The sequence below is a fragment of the Amblyraja radiata genome, chromosome 21 (assembly GCF_010909765.2).
Source record: "Amblyraja radiata isolate CabotCenter1 chromosome 21, sAmbRad1.1.pri, whole genome shotgun sequence".
NCBI lineage: Eukaryota > Metazoa > Chordata > Chondrichthyes > Rajiformes > Rajidae > Amblyraja > Amblyraja radiata.
In genome coordinates this window covers 29,597,134-29,619,521 of record NC_045976.1, presented here as the reverse complement: position 1 = coordinate 29,619,521, position 22,388 = coordinate 29,597,134, and the positions used below count along the sequence as shown (strand labels likewise).

The 22,388-nt window shown below is 41.2% G+C and overlaps 1 protein-coding gene across 2 annotated transcripts in view; it reads right to left on the bottom strand.

Annotated features, from left to right (window-relative positions):
- dennd6b (DENN domain containing 6B) overlaps positions 1-22,388 on the bottom strand; it is a 48,709-nt gene that overhangs the window by 15,127 nt on the left and 11,194 nt on the right. For both annotated transcript variants that reach the window (XM_033039933.1, XM_033039934.1), the window contains exons 4-13: positions 18,040-18,152; positions 15,079-15,159; positions 11,340-11,445; positions 7,923-8,002; positions 6,997-7,059; positions 6,661-6,716; positions 6,129-6,251; positions 4,992-5,087; positions 2,992-3,086; positions 1,249-1,314 (exon numbers count right to left, since the gene is read on the bottom strand). In XM_033039933.1, coding sequence (XP_032895824.1) covers positions 1,249-1,314; positions 2,992-3,086; positions 4,992-5,087; positions 6,129-6,251; positions 6,661-6,716; positions 6,997-7,059; positions 7,923-8,002; positions 11,340-11,445; positions 15,079-15,159; positions 18,040-18,152 — 879 coding nt within the window. The remainder of the gene's footprint in view (positions 1-1,248; positions 1,315-2,991; positions 3,087-4,991; positions 5,088-6,128; positions 6,252-6,660; positions 6,717-6,996; positions 7,060-7,922; positions 8,003-11,339; positions 11,446-15,078; positions 15,160-18,039; positions 18,153-22,388) is intronic.

Sequence of the window (22,388 nt, the reverse complement as noted above, 5' to 3'; positions counted from 1 at the left end):
CAAATGAGGCTACCCCCCATTGACTCCATCTATACTTCACACTGCCTTGGGTAAGCAGCCAAAAATAAAGGGCTGTTCACACCCCAGTCATTCTCTTTTTTCCCCCTCTCCTGTCAGGCAGTAGATACAAAAGGTTGAAAACATGTACCACCAGATTCAAGAACAGTTTCTTTCCCACTGTTATCAGAAACTGGAAAGGATCACTCATGTGCTTAGATTGCATTCCGATGTTCCAATCAATTTCGTTGTGGCAGTTGCATTTTTTTCATATTGTACAGTACTAGCTCTAGAATGGCCTGATCGTCATCATATCATTCCATGACGCCGAGTCAATTTTTTTCTTGTATAACCTAAGGATGTCATTACATTTGCATTGGAATGTTATGAAGCCTCATTCATCTTTAGACCCATGACCATCCGCAGCAAATCTAACGCAGTGGATGAGAGGGCACTCCAAAACTTTTGATGATGGACATCTGAAATAAAGCAGTAAATTTCTGTGGAGAGAACAACAGACTTGTGGTTCAGAATTGGGATAGTTAGAGGTAAAGTTTTAAGATGTAAAGAAAAGATGAAAGGGCATAAGAAAAACAAAAAGGTCCTGTGATCTAGAGGAAGACGAGAGATTGTGCGACAAATGTAGTGAATTAACCAGGTAGAAGAGGGTCGTAAAGTCATAGGGAATAAAAATCTGGATGAGGTAGAATTGAAAGATGACAAATAATACCACTAGAATAAATCAAATACCACTAAATAAATCAAAAACCTTGTATTAAATATTCAAAGATCTGAATTATCTGGTTGTTATAATGAGATGAGCTGTTGTCCAAGCTTAGATTGAACCATCGCATTGAACTTCATCACAACAATGTAATAGATCAAAGATAGGCAGGGTTGGAAAGTTTATCTGATTTAAGAAAATAACTTTTTTGCCCATTCTAACTTTTGTAAATTGTCATTTGTAGCCCTTTTGTTTCCTGTTGGTTCAATTACTAGATCACATAATGAAAAAGCAGACCTATCAGTGAGATCTTTGCGAGTACACAAGTGTTTCTTTCACTGCACTAGATCAATCCCGGATATGAATCTATTGCATCTGGATGGATTTGAACTCAAGCTTCAGAATGAGTCGACCAATGCTTTTCTATTTTAACTTTCAGATTCTCGACCCACAAGAAATCCTTCAATCTAGTAAACTGAAGACATGAATTGAGAAGGATCCCAAAGTATACAGCAGCTCTCCAATACCTGGTTTTGTGTCCAGAGTCCTAATCTTCATCAGTTTCTTCACTTTTATTTGTTTGGGTAAATCACCTGAAAAACAGTCACAATGAGATTGCAGAAATTATTACCGATATGGAGAAGATCGAACAGCTCATGAACATAAATGAGCCAATATGCATGACCAATGTTATCAGATCTTGCACAAAAATGCAGAAGAAAACAAAGCACAGCTTGCATTAAATAATCCAGTGGCTGTACATTCTGGGCTTGTAACAACAGACAAAAAGAAAACAGTGATTAAGCAAGGGGTTTTATTACCAAATATACTCTTCAAAGTTTTAAATATCTGGCCTCTGCATATATTCACCATCATAATAGCATTCGGCTGGCAATTGTGCTTCAGTGCAACTATCCCACAGTTACAGCAACCCAGATTAGGTTTTGGCCTCCAGTTATGTCTGTCTAATGTCTGCATTCTTCCCGGGACTGCATTGCTTCAGTTTCTGCCCACATCCCAAAAAACATGTTAATTGCATTGCCTACTGTAAATTACCCTGGTGTAAGTGGATTGTAGAATTGGGTAAGCTCATAGGCACATCATGGTGTCAGAGTTATATAGCAAGAAATAGGCCCTTGAGCCTACCAAATCCCTTTTGTGTGTGAGAATAGGTTCTAGGGAAATAAGTGGGAGCCTGGAATTGATGGGATTTGCTCAGAATCACTATCCCCACCACTTTAGCTCTTCCTCACCCTTTCCATTCTGTCTGTCCTTACACAGTTGTCAAGTAACCTCAAATACTCAGTTTCTGGTTTTGACAATCTTGCTACCTATAATAACCACCAGGGGAGCCGGGGAGATGGCAGCCCTGCCGGTAGTCTTTTCGTTTTTTCATCTTTTTGTTATTTTTAGCATTTGTTAAGTTTGTCTTAATGTACTTTGGTTTGTTCTATGTGGGGGGAGGGGGGAGGGGATCAAGGGAAACTTTTTTTCAAGTTCCTACCTTCCCGGAGATGTGATCAATTTTTTGGATCAAATTCTCCGGGCTCTGCGGCCTACCATCACTGGAGCTGGAGGCCACCTTGGACTGTCATGAGCCCCATCGCAGGGCGCGGACTTACCATCAAGGGCTCGCAGTCTCGGGAGAGGCTAGTCAGGAGCTCCAACGCCGCAGAAGGTCCGACCAGCCCCGACGCGAGGTTCGATCGCCCGGCGCGGGGGAACTGACAACCCCACGACGCAGGAGCTGAACGCCTCGATGCGGAGGGCCCGAGTCGAGTCAAGACCGTACCGTCAACGGAGGTCTCGAGGCCTCTGACCGAGGAAGAACAAAAGGAAGGACTTGAACTTTATTTCGCCTCTCCATCACAGTGAGGAATGTGTAGGAGTCACTGTGGTGGATGTTCATGTTAAAATGTGTTTTTGAGTCTGTTGCTTTTAATTGTATGACTGACCTGGCCAGTGAAATCTCTCTTTTCTTATTTAATTTTGATTTAAGTTTGGCAAGTCGGTGTGGGAATAGAAAGGGGAATTGAAATGGCATGGAAGTGGGAGTTCAGGATAGCCAATGTGGACAGAGTGCAGGTATCCTACAAATCGGTCACCTTGTTTGTGTTCAGTCTCACCAATATAGAGGAGGCAACATCGGGAGCACCAAACGTAGTAAAATAAATTGGAGATGACGGACATTTGGTCCCTGGATGCAAACTACTTTTTCATGAGCATAGCATCCTGCACATATATTTGTAGTAACGATTATCTTTCCTTACCTGACATTTTGATTTCTCCAAGACGAATTATGTGCGGCCAGTGCTGGAAGGTTTTGATGAAAAAAGGATTTGTCACTCCTAGAACAACATTTGGCCTGTCAAATACAAATGCAACACCAAGTTGGTATTGACTACAAGAAATAACAAACAATTCTTGTAGGCCAGGCTACCTACCAGCTGTGTTGTGGAAAAGATAGAGGAAATCTTTGTCGCACCAAGTTTAAAAGAAAACTGTAGAATCCGACAAAATAAATAGTGCAATGACCAGCCTGCTCGAAAATCATTACTTGAGAATAAGCTTGGCCCTAGATGATGGAAAGCCCAGAAACCAACCTTTCCTGCTAAGATCTAGTGCCCACTTTCAGCGAAAAATTTATGGAAACCAAACTCATTCAATGTTTAATACACAAGGTCACAGTTTTAAATGGAGTTATAGCAGTTTCCATGTAACCCCAAACACATTCTAACAATTAGAAATAAGTTCTATAGAATAACTGTGGAACACTATGCAGCTGCCAAAGCAATAAAAGTATCTTCCATGAAGCGATGAATTCCTGATGATTTTTAGGTTCGGCCTCTGAGAAGGAATAGCAGGTTCATTCATGTTATATTATTGTATTGAGCATGACCATTTTCTCTAGTCTGAAAAAATGAAACAATTTTACATTTTATCAAAATAAAACATTAACAGTATACCCAGAGATTAGGGAAACAATATGAAGGCAATTACCTTATTTCACCAGACTACACATAATCTCAATCATTTAGCTGCAAAATCATGAGATACAGATTAATTAGTAAAGTAGAGAGCATACTGTCTGGTCGCATCACAGTTTGGTACAGAAATTCAAATGCCCAGGCACAAAGGAGATTGTAGAGAGTGACAGGCATTGCAAGGTCCATCAAATGTACTAACCTCCCCACCATTGAAGGGATCTATAGGCGGCACTGCCTCAAAAAGATGGCCAAATGCATCAAAGATCGGCACCACCTATCAATTCTCCACTACCGTCAGGAAGATGATACAGGAACCTGAATATCGTGAACACCAGGTTCAAGGCTACCTTCTTTCCAGCAACCATCATGCTCTTGAACACTGCGCAACACTAACTAATACTTCAGCAACTATGATCTTCTATGAATCTTGCATTTGGTTGCACTATGGACTTTGATTTTGCATTATTATGGCTACCTAGAATTACAGTTATTAACATTACATTATTGATGATTATATATTTATCTGTGAGTTATTGCATTAATGGGCTTGTTAATCTGCAACAAGTAAGAATTTCATTGTTCTGTTGCTGGTTCTGGTGCCGATTTCCTGGTTCCTATTTTTTATGTGACTGCTGTTATCTATCTATTCAGCAGTAAATTCATATTAGAATTTGTTAAATCCAGTGGAGTAGCACTAGATTGTTGAAAGAGCTGTAATGTTGTCTAAAATATAATTAAAAATCACGATTTTGTCACTAATTTTAATGCCGTCTTTGTGAAAATGTCTTAAAATTGGACCACACGTTTCCTTCCATGCAACAGTGGATATTATTCAAAAGATATTTAATTGAATGTCAAATAGTTTGGGACATTGTGATGTGGCAAGAATTGCTATTGAAATGAAAGTCTGTCTTTTGCTTTATTGTCATTTCCTGGTCCCACGCTTCAAATACAAATTGAAAAATATTCTGGTTTAAAAAAGATGTTGCCTTTCTCTTCCCGAGTACGATGTGCAACCCAGTCTCAGGATCTCCGCAGTGATTCAGGTCAAATGATTGGGGGCAGAATGCTATTTAGCATGTTTCCATCTTTTGAAATTTGCACCATGAAGGAATTTATTTGCCTTGCTCTTGTTCATTGCACCTGGAATCTTGAGAAAGGCAAAGAAATTCCCTTACTGTTAAAGTAGATGGACGTTTTCATTTCAACATACAAACAATCAGACTATGATGCACAACTTCAATCCACCCAGGTAAAAGTATTCTCTTAGGGCTTTAACTTACGGTGCCTGTGTTCGTGTTGTATATTCCTTAAATTCATTGTCATGGATGGTAAAATAAGGCCGATAGTCACAGCAGTACTTCAGAGGTGCAATGCAACTACAATAGAAAACAAATATACAGAGTACAAATCTGTGTTCCATGCTCTGAGGTGCATATTGTATGTGAAGAATAGTATGGAACAAAACATGTGAATACACACAAAATGCTGGAGTAACTCAGCGGGACAGGCAGCATCTCTGGAGAGAAGTAACGGGTCACGTTTTAGGTCGAGACCCTTCTCCAGAGATGCTGCCTGTACCCACTGAGATACTCCAGTATTTTGTGTCTATCTTTGATTTAAACGAGCATCTGCAGTTCCTTCCTAAACATGTGAAATATATAAGATAATTAACAATCACATTTAATTTTTTTTGCATACTCAGCCCACTCTATATACTTAATCACATGTAATACAATAACCTGAAGGTAAAATATAAACTAATGTCATTTTCTGGCCTAAACAGTAATTGCTATTGAATACTTTCTTATTATGTCGCTTGGAGTTTAGTAGAGCTTTATATTGCCTTCACAATTAGGGTTCTGACCCATTTCTAACAATTCAATTTCTGGGTTTTCCTCTGTACATTCTACTCATATAAATATTAAAAACACAACGCATGGCATGGTGGCACAGCTGTGGAGTTACTGCCTTACAGCGCCAGAGACCCGGGTTTGATTCTGACTACGGGTGCTGCCTGTACAGAGTTTGTATGTTCTCCCCGTGACCACGTGGGTTTTCCCCGGGTGCTCCAGTTTCCTCCCACATTCCAAAGGTGTACAGGTTTGTAGGTTAATTGGCTTTGGTAAAAATAGTGAATTGTCCCTAGTGAGTAGGATAGTGCCACACTCTCATTTCACTTCTGCCATCAGGAAGAAGCTACTGGAGTCTGGTAACCGCAAACTCCAGGTTCAGGAACAGCTTCTTCCCAACAACTATTAAACACTGCAAACACCAACTAAACTTCAAACAAGTTGGTCAGACCGTTAGACTATCTTTAATTGGACTTTAATGGTTTTTATCTTGCATTAAACGTTATTCCCTTTATCATGTATCTGTACACTATGGACATGTATATAGCTCCACTTTGTAGAACTCACCTGATGAGTGCGAGGACGGTATCTGAAGAAACTGTGGGAGATGTTGCCATGACAATCACTGGTTCTCCAAGTAACATCAGCTCCCAAACCGTTTGGATGTGAATCAGGATTTGTTGGAAACATCTGTCAGACAAAATATTCAGTAGTGAAATAGATGAAATTGAAGCAAGCAAATAATTGAAACTATTTCTGAAATAAAATGCTTTGCTGTCCTAGTAGCACCCAATACTCTCAGTACCACCCTTCCATTTTCCTCTTATAAGTTACAATCCCTCATTCCAAAACACATCTGTTTGGCACTTCTTCATGTTTTCCCAGACACTCTCATTTCCACCCACATTTCAAAGACATTCTGACTAAATTACTCCAAATCTCAGTGAATGGAGGAGAGAATCACAGTGTACTATGGGATTTTAGTTTTAAGGTCTCCAACAAATTCTTAACAGTCAATATTACAAAGTATTTATGTTGCAGTGTCAAAATTTAGACATGTGTTCACTGAAGTTCACTTGCTGTGCTTAATAGTTCTTACCTGAAGAAATCCAGCTCATTTACTGTAGGGATGACCATTGGTGCTGGCAGCAGATTCTGAAAGAGAAGAAACAAAGTTATTCAGTGTTCAACAATTTTAATATCAGTGTGGAAACAATGTAAAAAATATTATTGAAGACTCTGCATATCTCTAAAGTCTGGATCCATCAATCACTAAATCCAATGCAATATACAGGTTCTACTCCACCTCTGAATTTGATCACATTGAAGCCACCAGAACTGAAATTGAGAAGCAGGGTACAACAAGCATACATTTTAATACTGTGTGTAGGAAAGTCATCAGAATAGGAAATAATAGCTTGTGCTTTTGCCATACCTCCTGGTTGGATTGTTTGAGAGGGCTTGTTCCAATTTTGTCATTTTTGGATGGAATCCATACCTATAATTGAGCAAGACATGGAAACAAATCTAAATGAGTAATAAAATATAATATAACTATACTGAACAAGTACACTGAGTTGCAATCATGGGGAAAAATATTTAATATTAATAGACACAAGGAACTGCAGATCCTGGTTTACAAAAAATGACACAAAGTGCTGGAGTAACTCAGCGGGTCAGGCAGCATCTCTAGAGAATATGGAAAGGTGACGTTTTGGGTCAGGAGAGAATAGCTGGAAGACAGGTGGACTGGGACAAAGTCTTGCAAATGATAGGTGTACACAATTGAGGGGGGAGAGATTTGATTGGCAGAAGGTTAGTCCAAGGCCCGAGATGAAAAGACAAAAAGTGTGAGAATAAAAAATAAATTAAAAAAATAAAAAATAAAATAAAAGAGATTAGGGTAGAATAGGCCAAAATGTGAAGCCAGAGGAAGGAATGTAGGTGGAAGGGGAGGTGTGGTGTTCCTCCAGTTTGCTCCCAATGTGACACCTCCTCTAATCTCATCCACAGCAGTCAGTGCTTCCAATGTGCCCTACTTTGCACAGGCAAGACCAAGAGTAGACTAGGGGACTATTTCACCAAACATTTGTGCTCGGTCTGTCAAGGCCTGCTGAATCTCCCGGTCGCTAACCATTTTAACTCCCCTTACCATTACCATACTGAACCTTCTGACTTGGGCCTCCTCTATTGCCAGAATACGCTCTAGATTCAAATCCACCTCAGAAAGATGGACTTTTTAAAATTTTCTTCAAATAATATCTTATTCCTATGCATTTGTGATTCAAACAACAGCAATATATTTGGGATTGTCTCCCCTAATCATTAAACATATATGTTCTAAATTCTGTCCATTCATACCTGAATGACCACTCCCATGACAGGAAGGCTAAGTGTTTTTCCAGGGACTGGTGCTGGCCACTGATCTATCTCATTACAAACTGGAAAACAGAATACGTTTCATGGTATTCAGAATACAAAAAAACATGAATGCAATCTTCTGCAACTATTTTCTTAATAGTATATTTTGCTCTGAACTTTTCACACCATAATAACCCAAATAATTAAATCATGGATTCAAGACTGTCTGAATGAAATTTATGACATCACACTACAACCAGGAGCAATAGCTTCTGGTCATCAATAAAATGTCTAGTGTCTCACCACAAGTAAATTAATGAGAAAGGTTTCTACAAAATAACTTATGATCAGCAAATCACTTCCTGAAAGTTTGGAATAAAGAAATACAATGCTAACTTTTAAGCAGACATATGGTTGAAGAGAAAGGGCATCTGATCCAAAATGCTCACTAATTTCTCATTCTACAGATGCTGCTTGACTCTCAGTTCTTCCAGAATTTATGTTTGTTTTCCATTGCTGGAACTGCTTAGCAGGTCAAGCAGCACCTGTGGATTGAAAATATTAATTACCAATATCAACTGATGACTTTTGATCACTGGCCAGTACTGATGAATACTAGAAAGACAGTTTACCTGAGGTTGTTGAATTCAATTTTCAGAATCGACTGCGATAGCATACCTAGTCAGAGGGGCAGATACTGTTCCTCAAGGTTCTGTTGAATTTTATTGGAACAGTACAAGAGATCTTGAACCTCTGTGTCCTTTGCCTTTTAGTTACCTCCATTTTAAACCAGGTAGCTCCTGACAGGTAAGGTGCTGACCCATCACAGTCCCCCAGCTTCATTGTGTGTCTGAAGTTTGGAGATTTTGTTTGACAACTAAATCCACTAGGCAAATAAATGAAGTGAAAAAGAAACAGCAGCTCTTAGACTGAAAAGCGGGAGTGTCAGTACCTTGCAGCCTTTTGACAACATATCTTCCACATGTTAGGCAACATTTACTGATAGCAGATCATGAAAAGGAAAGCATTACCTTTTCATCTAGCAGGGAAAGGGATCATAGGATACGTGTGAGCAAGGTTTACATGTTCGTCACTGTAACGAACATGTTGCTCAGAACCCTGATAAATTGTTTTTAAAGTGTTCATTCTATCAGCCCTCTCAATCCAAACACGGCAAGTTAATCTTGAATGTCTGTGCTCCAACATTGTGCTTCACTATAGGGATACAACTTTAGATCTATGGGAACTTGCCATCGGTGGCAGTGAAATTTCCCAAGACAGAACATATTACTTCCTGGGGGAGCGCAATGGAAGAACAAAAGAATGCCATGCATGCCTTGGACATTACGGTATGCATAATAAAATGGATAGGCACCACACTTGAATTATATTGCAATCATAAGCTCTGTGGAACTAATAATATTTCCTTTCATAACATACCATGCTGCAAGAATCCTATAGACACGTACCAAAGGAACATGATCATGATGAGGTTTAACCCTCATCACTATCATGGAGACAGAGAAAGAGAGGAAAGATGTTAATGCAGTTTGTAACAGCAGCTTTAATACAGGCAGCTACCACACTGCTGACAATGACACAGGTCAATTGCCGTTGTGCACTAAAGGTAGGATGAAACCCTTGAATTTTCCATTCAAAGAAGAACAATCATCTTTGTATTAACATCTTTCCTCTCTTTCTCTGTCTCCGTTATAGTGATTCCCTCTCTTTCTCTCCCTCTCTCTATTATTGTGATTCCCTCTCCCTGCAACTTCTCCTTTTGCTCCTCTATCCTGTGCTGTGTGGTTTCAGAGAAACATAGGGAGAAGCCACTGGGCAAGAATAATGGGAAACATAATAGTTATATCTTTTCTCAGCCTTTTTCCATAAAATGCCTCATCAGTATTCATACTGCTTATCACTAGTTCTATCTTAAACAATGTCCATATAGTAATTTACTTTGCATCTAAATCACCCCCAAAGCTCTGCTTTGAAAACTGACAACGCTCCACTCTTCCCTAGTTCTGAAGAAGATCCTTGCCCAGCAATCTTAACTGGTTTCTCATTTCACAGATTCTGCTAGACTGTTTGTGATGTTCCAGCATTTCTATTGTTTCATATTCCAGTATCTGCAATCTTATTTATTTTTATTTTCTGTAGAAAAAGTATAATTTAAATGACACAATTTTGAGATCTGTGCAGAAACTGAAGGCCCCGAGGGTACACTATCTTATCCAAGTACCTGTCTCGATCGATAGATTTTTATCAGATGTGGGTATCCAGAAATATAGCTTAAAGTCTGTTAAATAATGTTGTGCTATAGACCAGCCATAAGTAAATTATGAGAGGTAATAGATTTCAAATAGGTTGGAGTGTGTGGAGTTGAATGGAAAGGTGAAAAAAAGATCTGTAACAACATCTAAGACAGTCATTTTAAGACATAGTGTTATACAGCATGGGAACGTGCCCTTCAGTCAAGATGTCTGAGGTAGTCATGCATTTGACCCATATCCCTCTAGAGCAGTTCTATCCATATATCTGTCCAAATATCTTTGAAACATCATAATTGTACCTGCCTCTGCAGCTCCCTCTCAAAGCTCATTCCATACACCCACCATATGAAAAAACTGCCCCTAATGCTCCTTTTAAAACTTTCTCCTCTTACCTTAAATCTATGCCCTCCAGTTTTAGACTGTGACCATCTAGCTTATCTGTGGACCTCATGATTTTATGTGTCTCTAAGATCACTACCCTCAACTTTCTATGCTCCAGGGAAAAAAGTCCCAGCCTATCCAGCCTCCACTTATAACTCAAACCCACCAATCCCAGTAACATCTTTGTAAATCTTTTCTGCACCTTTCCCAGTTTAATGACATCTTTCCTGTACCTGTGTGAACAGAACTGCACAGATACTAAATAACAAAAAACATAAGTAAGAGCAGTGCAAGGTAGAGAGGATACCAATAGGACAAGTAAACAATGAATAGGTCTTGAGAAACAATAACATTCAGCAGCAGAATCGTCATCAACGCCTGCTCTCCATAAAAAGGACAAGAGTCATTATGATCCAAAATTATTGACTAGCATAGTCTAACTGTTAGAAATAACAGAATAGAACCGGAAGGATAGGTAAAGGAGTTTTCAAACCAAAAGGCAATTGAGATATGAACAAAATTCAAAGAAAATTTAATAGATCGATCTATTCACTTGAGCACTTGATCAAAAGGAATCACATGTAACTTGATGAGAAAAGTGATTGCAGGTTTTGGTTACTGACTAAGAATTATTTTCAGTTCCAAAAAACCTTCTTTTACCCCAACAATAATTAGAATATTTTTTTTAAGTGCACTAGATTCTGGAAATCCAATAAACATCACAGAAGTATTGCATAATTTTAACATGCTAATAAATGCTAACCTGCCTCAAGACAAGGCTCCAGCTTTTCAAAGTATTCAGGTGCAACAAGTTGTAGCAGAGAGCAGAAGAGGTTCACAAAAGGAAGTCGAGAAATAAGAACCAGCGACTGAAGGAGAAAGGAATAACAAGCACATTACAATGCAAATCACGCCTTTTTTTTAGAATTAACTAAAACTATACGGTCATACCTCACACAGTGCCAATTCACAATGCCAGGTTTTACACATTAGGTTTTGAAGTTTGAATATTCACAGGTTCATAACCCCCAGTACTTTAAAAAAGACATCTACTCAGGCTACACAATGTTGCTGGGAACATGGGTACAAATCCCTGTCATCCATGCTGCTGTACACAGCTGTGCAAGGAACCTGGTACAAATCCAGCAACAAATCATTCAGTTTGTGTGGAGCGGCTGCCTGTAAGGATTGGTGTTGAGTGGACAGAGACTTGGGGTTACACCCTTGATGGCTTGGAGTGTCAAGTCGTCAAGTCAAGTCAGTTTTATTCGTCACATGCACATAAAGTGCAGTGAAATGAATTTGCCAGCAGCGGTACAATAAAAAAAAGAACACAGAATACACAATTAAAAAAATTTAACACAAACATCCACCACAGCATTCATCACTGTGGTGGAAGGCACAACATTTTGTCAGTCCTCCTCTATTTTCCCCCGTGGTCGGGACCACAACCCTCCGCAGTCGCTGCTGCTGGCGTCCAGATGTGCAGACAAGGTAAGTTCAGGTAAGTCCTGAATCGGTGCCTCCCCACCAGTGACCGCGGCTTCAAGATGGTGTAGGCCGCAGGCTGGCGGTCGAAGATCTAAAGTCCCCGCCGCGCCGCAGCCAGAAGCACCACAGACCGCAGGGCCGGCGGTCGGAGCTCCTCTCCAGGGATCCCCGGCGAGGGATCCCGCTCCGGATGGTAAGTCCCCGCCGAGCCCACGGTTAGAAGTAGGTCGCGGTCCGGCAGTCGGAGCTCTTCTCCTCCGGGGTCCTCAACGAGGGATCCCAGGCTCCGGATGCCGAGCCAGCCTGAAGCACCGCAGTCCGCGGCTTCTGGATGATGTAGGCCGCGGGCCGGCGGTCGGAGCTCTTCGGAGTGTGCAGGCCATTGCTGGGGACTGGCAGTGTCTGCTCCATGTGCAGAGATCATATAGTCTTTCATCACCTCCAGCGGGGCTGACCCACATTCACTGCTCCCGACGGGCTGTGCGCTGCAGCAGGCCTAGCTCACCCGTCATGGAACCAGGAACACGCCTGGAGTGGGAAGCCACCAATCCCTGCTCCTGCTTGCCCCCGAGAATCGAGAGCCGGAGAGGAGGGTCTTAACTTCTGTGCCCTCAAGGTCAGCTTTGGGAAGCGCCTCGGGAACACAAAGGCTGAAGGTGGCCGGGCGAGGAGGAGGACAACAGTCACGGGTGTACCATATTGAGATCCACCCTTCACTTCCGGTTTGTCCCGTGATTGAATAAAACCCATATTTTTTATACATGGTCTACCTTGGTCGTTCTTTGTTCCATGCATATGTAACAACAGGATGTTTTGGATGGAGGCGACGGCTGCAAGGGCCTTTATGGCCAGCTGCAGCTTGGACTCTGGAAATGGCACCAAAACTTAGCAACTCTTGCATGTGGACTCAGTGGACTGTTCTATACATTCTGTACTTAATCGGGATTGTACTTATGTAGGACAATAATCTTATTGATCCACATGTAAAAAATAATAATTTCACTGTACCTTGGTATATGTGTAAAGCATCACTGAACCATTACTGAGTTTGTGCCAGGTTCCCTGGATGCTGGTTCCTGGCAGAGCACCAGAGAAGGCAGAAATACACGCCAGGTTCCTGACAAAGCAGCACTATCAGTGCCACTGGCTTCTACACAAAATGCTGCAGTGATCGCTTTTACTGTGACCTCGTTCATCCTCACATTCTTGCAAATGCATTCCATAAGCTAGGAGAGGTTGATCTACGGTTTTGTATGCCATATCTTTATAAAACACCAGAGGGCAGCAAGTCCTTGCCCGATGATCAAATGGTTTGCTCATATTAGAGGCACTAATCAAAAGCAGAATGCAACATTATGGACCTTTGTATTCAAGAGCTTTGAAGATGGTACGGAAATATTTTGAGTAAGGCATTGTCTGATGCATGCACTCAGTCGAGTAATAATAATTATCTTCAAAGGGAGTTACTGCAATCATGACATCACTGAGGCATCTACCAGTGAGAAAACGGGAACAGTAAGCCTTGGGAACACTTATCACTGAATTTTCTTACAAGTCCTGACTTGCGTGTGCATCGCTGTTGCAAGATCAAAACTCAGGAGTGCATGCCATATGCTATCGCAAGGAATGCACTGATAACGCTGTAAAGTTACTGGATAATTATTTTGAGTTTAGGAATCTTTTTCTGCAGACACTTAACATCCAAACACAGAAACAGGGGCATTTAAATTTAACTGAACAAGTATGAAATAAAAAAGTTAGTACCAGCAATGCTAACCATGCAACTATTGGATTGTCATAAAACAATGTCCTTCAGGAAATGAAATTTGTCCCTCTTGTCGGTGGGGGCGCTGCAAGCCGGCGCCCTGTCAGCAGCGTGTCCGTTTTTTTCTCCTTATTTTGTTTTTTTAGTATGTTTTAATGTATGTTTTTAATGTATGTTCCTCTGTGCGTTTTGTGTGGGGGGTGGTGTGGGGGGGTGAGGGGGAAACCGCTTTGGTCGTCTCCTCCAAGAAGAGGCGACTTTTCCCAAGCTTTAAAATTCCCTCTCGGCAAACTACCCCTTTCCGCTTTTATTATACTATTTAAAACTTAACAGTTAGACTAAAATTATACTCATCTGTCTTCCTTTCTCTTGAAGCCATTCATTAACGTTTAAAAAATGTAAGGACAGTTCTTGGATTTTTTTTTGCTACCTTAAAGATGCTTTATAAATATTGTATTCTACCACAGGAACAGAAATAAATAATTCGTCATGGTTGACATATTCTATGTCCACAAGCTATAATTTGCAAGAAACAGAATTGTTACATGCTGACAAAAACCAGCACTGCTAACGGCATCATAAAATATCTCTGCAATGCTCATGTTCAGCCCCTAAACTATTGCCAAACCTGAAGTATATTTTGCAGAGTTCACATAGGACATTACTCATATAGATCCTCCCTTGGTTGTGATAAGATTCCGTCCTTGAAAGCTATTCTTAACACCAACAGTTTTCAAGTCAGAAATGCGGCCACCCTTGAATATATTTAAATAAAAACATGGGCCAAACAAAGGCAACATGTAGTTAAACCTGAACATTTAACTCGATTGTTCACATATTGCCACAAATCAAGTTTCCCAAATGGCAGTAGACCGTGGCAGCCCCCGGCAACAGGCAAATCCATCCCACCGGTCTCCCCAATGTGTGGGCTTGATGCATGTCAGCCATTGTAACCTGGAGACGAGCTGGACTGTGTAAGGGACATGCTGAAAGGTGGTACATTTCTTGGTGTTGCTGTGAACTAACAAATGAATTGAAAACGCAGTTTCCTGCTGGTCTTTGATAAGACATGCTAATGATCCTAACATAAAATAATCAATAAATCATGAAACCTTGTGCCTTTAGTCACTCAGTCATTTCTCATCAGCGTGATAAGGCAGTCTGAGCAATCAACAAATATTCTTATTAACTTGGTGAACATAATCCATATGCAAACAAATCAATTGCATATTTAAAATCAGATTACCTTTTGAAAATATCCCCGTTTAACTGTGCTATCCTTGACTTGTCGGAAGTAGACAAATCCATAATAATGTGCTCGATCCCACTGAAAAATGTAATTTTAACCTATTAGCACATGAAACGTATCAAGTAACAGTACCAGAGCTCAAAGTCCACTGTGATCAGCCTTTTGAAATATCTATGCAATTAATCAAGTCCATTGCTCTTTATCCATTTTCCTGCAGTTTCTCTGCATGATGTAAATGAGTTGTAAAGGAATATAAAAGGATAAAAAATATCCAATGGGGAAATATAAAATCATTTCACTTTGATGAAAATAATGAATAATCAAAATTTAGTTTTAAAAAGGCAAGAAATGTTGCTATTCAGAGGGATATGAGTATCTTTTGCACACAAATCATAAAAACGTAATACAATAATATTGCAAGCAAGTTGGGAGATTTGGTATAAGGTCTTTGGAGCACAAGAGTAACAAATTCTTCTTAGTTATATAGAGCTTCATTGATGCAGATCTAGAGAACTGTCTTTAGTTGATTTCTTATCAAAAGAGGGAGAGGAGCAACAGGTTGATTTCTGGAATTAAAAAACTATCCTATAAAACCAGTTTGCATACAATAATCCCATATACTTGAAGTTTAGAACAATGCACTGTGGTATCTTTGAAACGTTCATGTTTATTATCGGTCTGACAGGGAGGAGGAGAAACTGTTTTCCTGGATAAAGGATACAAAATTATACATCATACGCTCAGTATAAAGGGAGGGCCACTTAGTATTGAGACAAGTAGAAATTTCTGAGGACTGTAAGTCTTGAAATGCTCTATCACATAGTGCTGTAAATGTTCAGTCTTTGAGTATGTTTGAGACTGACATTGAAAGAATTTGAAACCTGCAGGGAATCAAGTCATATGAGGGCAAAGAAAAAGTATAAGAATTATGGAGGCAATCAGACACAGGAGTCTCCGTAGCCTGCTCTTACTCTTATTTCTCATATTTTTTTCAAAGTTCTACATTATTTTAAATGCCGCTATTAAATCTCCCCTTAACCTTTAACCTCCATCCTACAGTATCTCGCTCAAAACTGGGCAGAGTATTTCAGCTGATATAGCAGCTTATTCACTCTGGAAAGGTGACAGGCAGGGATTGATTTGGGTAAACAAAGACTATTAAGCTGGAAGCAGATGGATGAATAGAAATGTTTTAAAACCTCGAAAGCCTAACCTTACACAATTTCCATAATTTAATGAGGCTATCAGCTCTAACCATTTTTTTTTTTTTAATGTATATTTTACAGTGCGCCATCAGGTTTCCCATGCCTTAGCAAAAGCAGCGGGGTGGAAGATTGCAACCTTCACGTGGTCCGCCCTGTTTCAACTAATGCAATCAACTCGACGTGCACAAACAGAAGATCTAATAGAACAAGTTGTCCTACAACTTTAGGCTGTGCACGCCACACGAAAGAAGAAGAAGCAAAAGCAGCAGATTGAGTTTTGGAAGAGAAAGAAAGTTCTATATCACTGCTTATGATTTCCTGGCTTACGTATTAACTGTAAACTTTAAAACTATCCATACACTGTTAAATCTGTTCCATACACTCAAGTCTAAGTAGTTAATATGCATCAAGGAGAATAATAATCCTATTACTGACACCCTCAAAGCACTAATGTACATTTGACTAATATATGAAAATAAAAATCGATTCTCCTCTGCTGCTTAGCTAAATTTGTATTCATATTGCTATTGACCTTTCAATTTCAAAAGTTTTAATATAATGTGCATTACTTTGTCCATGGCTTGTTGGGGTTCATGCTAATGTTAACCACACTCCATATATAATCCTCATATTACTTGATCAACATTATTCAAATATAACATTCCTGTAATTTATCCCTGTAGACTGTCTAGAAGGAATTGATGGAAGTGATAACATAGCACTTAAAAGAATATAAAACGATTAGGCAGAGAAATAGACCCCTTGGCCCACTGAGGCCATGCGACCATCGATTGCCCATTCACATTAGTTCTGTTATCCCACAAATCTGTGACTCCCTCCCTCTGTGTATTTGGCAGGGACATAATTCTCAGAATGTGTCTCAATTTTCTACGCCTGTAACTAATGGGAAAATTAGAGGAGAACCATAGAAACATAGAAATTAGGTGCAGGAGTAGGCCATTCGGCCCTTCGAGCCTGCACCGCCATTCAATATGATCATGGCTGATCATCCAACTCAGTATCCCGTACCTGCCTTCTCTCCATACCCTCTGATCCCCTTAGCCACAAGGGCCACATCTAACTCCCTCTTAAATATAGCCAATGAACTGGCCTCGACTACCCTCTGTGGCAGGGAGTTCCAGAGATTCACCACTCTCTGTGTGAAAAAAGTTCTTCTCATCTCGGTTTTAAAGGATTTCCCCCTTATCCTTAAGCTGTGACCCCTTGTCCTGGACTTCCCCAACATCGGGAGCAATCTTCCTGCATCTAGCCTGTCCAACCCCTTAAGAATTTTGTAAGTTTCTATAAGATCCCCTCTCAATCAACCAGACGGCGTAATGAATGTGGAATCCAAAAGTAAACAGGTCATACTGCAAAAAGTACAGGGTAGACTAGAGAGCGAGCCACAGATTTGTGGAATATCAGAACTATTGTGAATGGGCAATCGATGGTCGCATGGCCGCAGTGGCCCAAAGGGTCTATTTCCTGGTGTTCCTTTCAATCAAACACAACAGATGAGGGCGGGATAAAGAATAAAACTTGGGGAAGGAAAGAGGTTAGATATGAGGTGGGGAGGGAGAACCATGTTGAGCAGGAATACCTGGATGATAATTGGACTAGTCTTAGTACAATACAAAATTATTCTGCATTGTGACAACACATTTTTAAAACCTATTATGGGACTGGATGAAATGAGCTCTTAGCTGCTGTACAATAGATGACACTTTTGTATCAAACACACCCTAAAACATACCTGAAGAACAACTGGGGCATCTCGATTGTATTTTTCTTCCTCTCCATTCATAGACAGTTTGTGTCCCACAGATTGTCGGATACGAAAGCTGAACTGCGTGTCTCCAAGGCAACCTAGAGCAGCAATACAATAATGGCTCATAATTGTAAAGATATACAAAATAAGAGAAAAATTCCAAAATTTTATTTGGAAACAGATATTGAACAACTGAAGCAGCATCGAAGGTGACAAAAATAGATGGCTGCAGACACGAAGTAAAGAGCATGAAATTCCCACTTCTAAATACAGAGTGAAATGGTTTCACTATATAAGGCTGATGTCCAAGAAATATAGGTTAGAAAACAGTTTAGAATTGATGAGTCTGCAGAGATAAACTTGAGATCTGGCAAAGATAAAGATTGGAAACAAGGGCTAGAATTTTAGTTAAAATGTACTTCAGACAGGGTGATTAGAAACCAACACTGCATAGAACAGCATATCGAGATTCCAAATGAACAAGTTATTGCTTAGTGCCAGTTTGTCTCAGTGGACCAAATATATTCTGAGTTCAAAAACTAACAAGTTGGACTTTACTCCAGAACATGAAAACATCTAACCACTGTGCATCAAGGGAGTGCACAGTGGTTAGGACATTGTGTCAAAGTCTTTTTTGAGTGAATGCAAAAGATTCCATGGCACCATCAAAAGTTCAAAAGTCAAGGGAAAATATGTATGTGATAGCAATGTGTTTTAAATATTCAATATAATAGTATAGTAATTGATAATCCCACAGGAACAATAACATATTTTGAAACTGAGCTCATCGTAAATACTTATCATAGAGTCATAGAGCCCTACATTCCCAACTCCCCCCCACCCTCTCACATTCTACACACTGAAGGCAACTTATAGTAGTCAATTGGCTACCAATATGCAGGTCATTACTTGTGGGAAATACCAGAACATCTGAAAGAAATTCTCATGGCTACAGAAAAATGTGCAAGCTGCACTGTCAACACCAAATGTGAGGATAACACCTGGACAGTGGAGCTGTAAGGAAGCAGCACTATCAGACGTGCCACAGTGCATCCAATTTTGTATCTTACCATTGACTTTAACGAAGAATTTTACTTCGGAGTCACGTGAGTGACTACGTGAAGAACCCCGCCAGGACGCATGCGTGTCATATCGCTTTCACGCTTGCGAAACGACAGGCGGGGTGGAGCGTTCCCCCGCAGCGGTAAGTTTGAAACCGCGACCTGCAGGTAAGTGACTTACTCTGCGGTAGTTTTTTGTTCCCCGCGCTGTTTTTACACAGGGGGGAAGCTGGACAAAATAGTGTCCACAAGTGCTGCAAGTAAAGCTGGCTGGGGAGGACCACGAAGTTGCGGGAGCCAGCAGCAGCTGAAGGCACAAGCCCCGTAAGTGGGATCAGCTGTGCCGACTTTTGGTCCCGCACACCACCCCGGCCAGGCGGGAGACTATTCAGAATGGGGCCGTCGACTTTGACAAGTCGAAACGGCAGGAGGCGGGGTGGAACGACGTTTGCCCCGTAGCGACAGTTTAAACCTGGACCTGCAGGTAAGTGAAACTGCGGTCTTTATTCTTCCCATACTATTTCACAGGTGGGGAAACATGGAGAGCTGTGCAAACAACAGCAGGCGGCACAGGAATCACCCGTAAGGGAACAGCTGTGCCCGACTTCGCTCCCGCACCGGCCAGATTAAACACCATGGCTGGGCGGGAGACTATACAGAACGGAGCCGTTGGCTTTGACAAGTCAAAACGGCAGGAGGAGGGGTGGAAGGACGTTCCCCCATAACAGCAAGTTTTAAGCCTAGACCTGCAGGTAAGTGATACTGCGGTCTTTATTGTTCCCATACTGTCCTACAGGTGGGGAAACATGCACAAGGCAAAGAAGTCGACCAGAGCTGCGACAAAGCTGGCGGGGGAAGACCGCGGAGTTGCGGATGCCAGCAGCGGCCGGCGGCACAGGAATCACCCGTAAGGGAACAGCTGTGCCCGACTTCGCCCCCGCACCGGCCAGATTAAACACTGCTTCTGGGCGGGAAGGCAAGAAGAAAACCAAAAGAGTCGTTGACTGATGAGTCCGACTTTGAGCAGCCGCGAGCGGCCGGCGACTGTGAGTGCTGGAGCCGGTTGGAGCGGCTTATGGAGCAAAAGCTCCAACATGACAGATTCCGGGAGATGGAGTCTAGTCACCGTGGGGATATAAAAAACACCCACAGCAGCACCTTACGTAGGGCTGCACAGTGCATCTCCCTCGTCAGAGGGGAGTACGGGGGGGTCAATTCTGGGCTGACCCTGAAGAGGGGTTTTGACGAACAAAACTACAAGTGTGCAGGGGATGCAGGAAGGCAAAATCTACTGGTCATGGTGTCCAAATACATACAGCCAGACCACGATGGACACCACTGCAAAAATGCTTGGAACCAGGAAACTGCGTATCCCTGAATGTTCCAGTCGTGGAAATAGCATCTGGAAACATGTCGGAGCAGGACTTAGAAAAGCCCTGGGGCTCATAAAGGCGACAACATTAAGGATCTCCTACAGCCAAAGACAGCACCCTTATGCACCCACCAGCAGAACAAGAGAAGCTGGTGAAAGCTCAAAGGTCGGGCATACAGGACAGCGGTCTTTTAGACCATAGCCCAGACCGGCCTTCGTGGAAGATGCGCAAACCCCCAACCCAAAAACAAACCCAGACACCGGCGCCTCAACCTCCACGAAGACTACACAGAAGAAGCAAACTTCCACTGGTAACAATGGAGGTAGGTGGGTCTGGTCCCTTACAAATTATAGGAAGAGTGGATAATACACATATTGGTGGGAGATTACACTCTTTTGGATACATGGTGTATATCAACTACAGACACTTATATCCTAAGCAGTATCCAGGGATATACCATTGAATTGTGCAAAAGGGGTAATGGGTAAACCCAACACGATTGGCTGGAATTTGTGTCTTATATCTTTACCAAAAACAAAATAGATGGTGACAGTCGCATCATCATAGAATTGACCAAATTGAATACATTGTACTATATATTCAGTACAAAATGGGAACTGGTAACTGCTAAAGAACTGATTTCCAAAGGCTACTCCATGGCTAGCATCGACCTAAAAGATGCTTACTATTCAGTGCCTACACGGACTGATCACAAACGTTATTTAAAAAAAATTCAACTGGATGGGGCAGCTCTGGCAGTATAGAGCTCTACCAAATATATAATCATATGATCATACTAATTGTGGGCATAACTTTGGAGTTGGCCAAACTAGCTGTAACAGCCACCATACAATTGGGTGAAAACTGGGGTTATCATCCATCCAGTTAAATCTAAACTAACGCCTACCAACATAATGGATTATTTGGGGTTCACTATTGACAGCTCACATGTCGGTGACTTTACCAAAGGACAAGGCTTAACTGAGGCCTGCAACAACCCCACTGACATCAGTGAACCGTCTATCAGATCGGTAGCAAGGGTAATTGGCATATAGTGTCTGCCTTTCCAGCCACACAATTTGGACCTTTGTATTACCAAAAATCTACAAAGGGCAAAAATACAAGCACTCAAAGTTAATACTGGTCATTTCGACAGACCAATAAGCCACCAATCAAAGCTTATGGAATTAAAATGGTGGATGGATAACATTCGGCATTGTTCCAACCCTATCGTTATCAGCAAACCCTTAGTGGTGCTACAAACTGATGCCAGTGCGCTTGGTTGGGGTACTACCAATTCCATCTCCATCTGTGAAGGTAGATGAAAGGCACAGGAGGCATCATTATCACAGACACTGGGCATAAACTACCTGGAAATGTGGGGTGCGTTCTATGGCCTAAAGTCATACTGCTCTGGGGTAAATCACCAGCATGTTAGACTACAGAGTGACAATCTGACTAATACAATTTGGTAATGGTGTATCCAGAGAAATATTTGAATATCAGCTACTTACCTACCAGGTAACCCAAAATTCAGTGACAGACATCAGGTCACGCAAATTCAATAAAATAAGACTTAATCACCAGTTACCAAACTGTGTTTCTTGGGAACCAGACCCTGGGACAGCAGGGACAGATGCTTTTCACTGCATTGAAGGGGCAATTGTTTATCTATGCATTCCCTCCTTTTCTGCATCATCAGTCGGGTATTACGAAAAATACAACAAGACTCGGCGTCTGTTAATTGGTAGTGCCGATTGGCCTACTTACCCATGGTTCCCTGTGATACTCGACATGGGTTTTAACCATGTATCACCATCCTGAAACAACCAGATTATTGGTTCATCCCGTAACAGGGGAACCCATCCATGTCAAATACAACAGATCTATCAATTTGTAG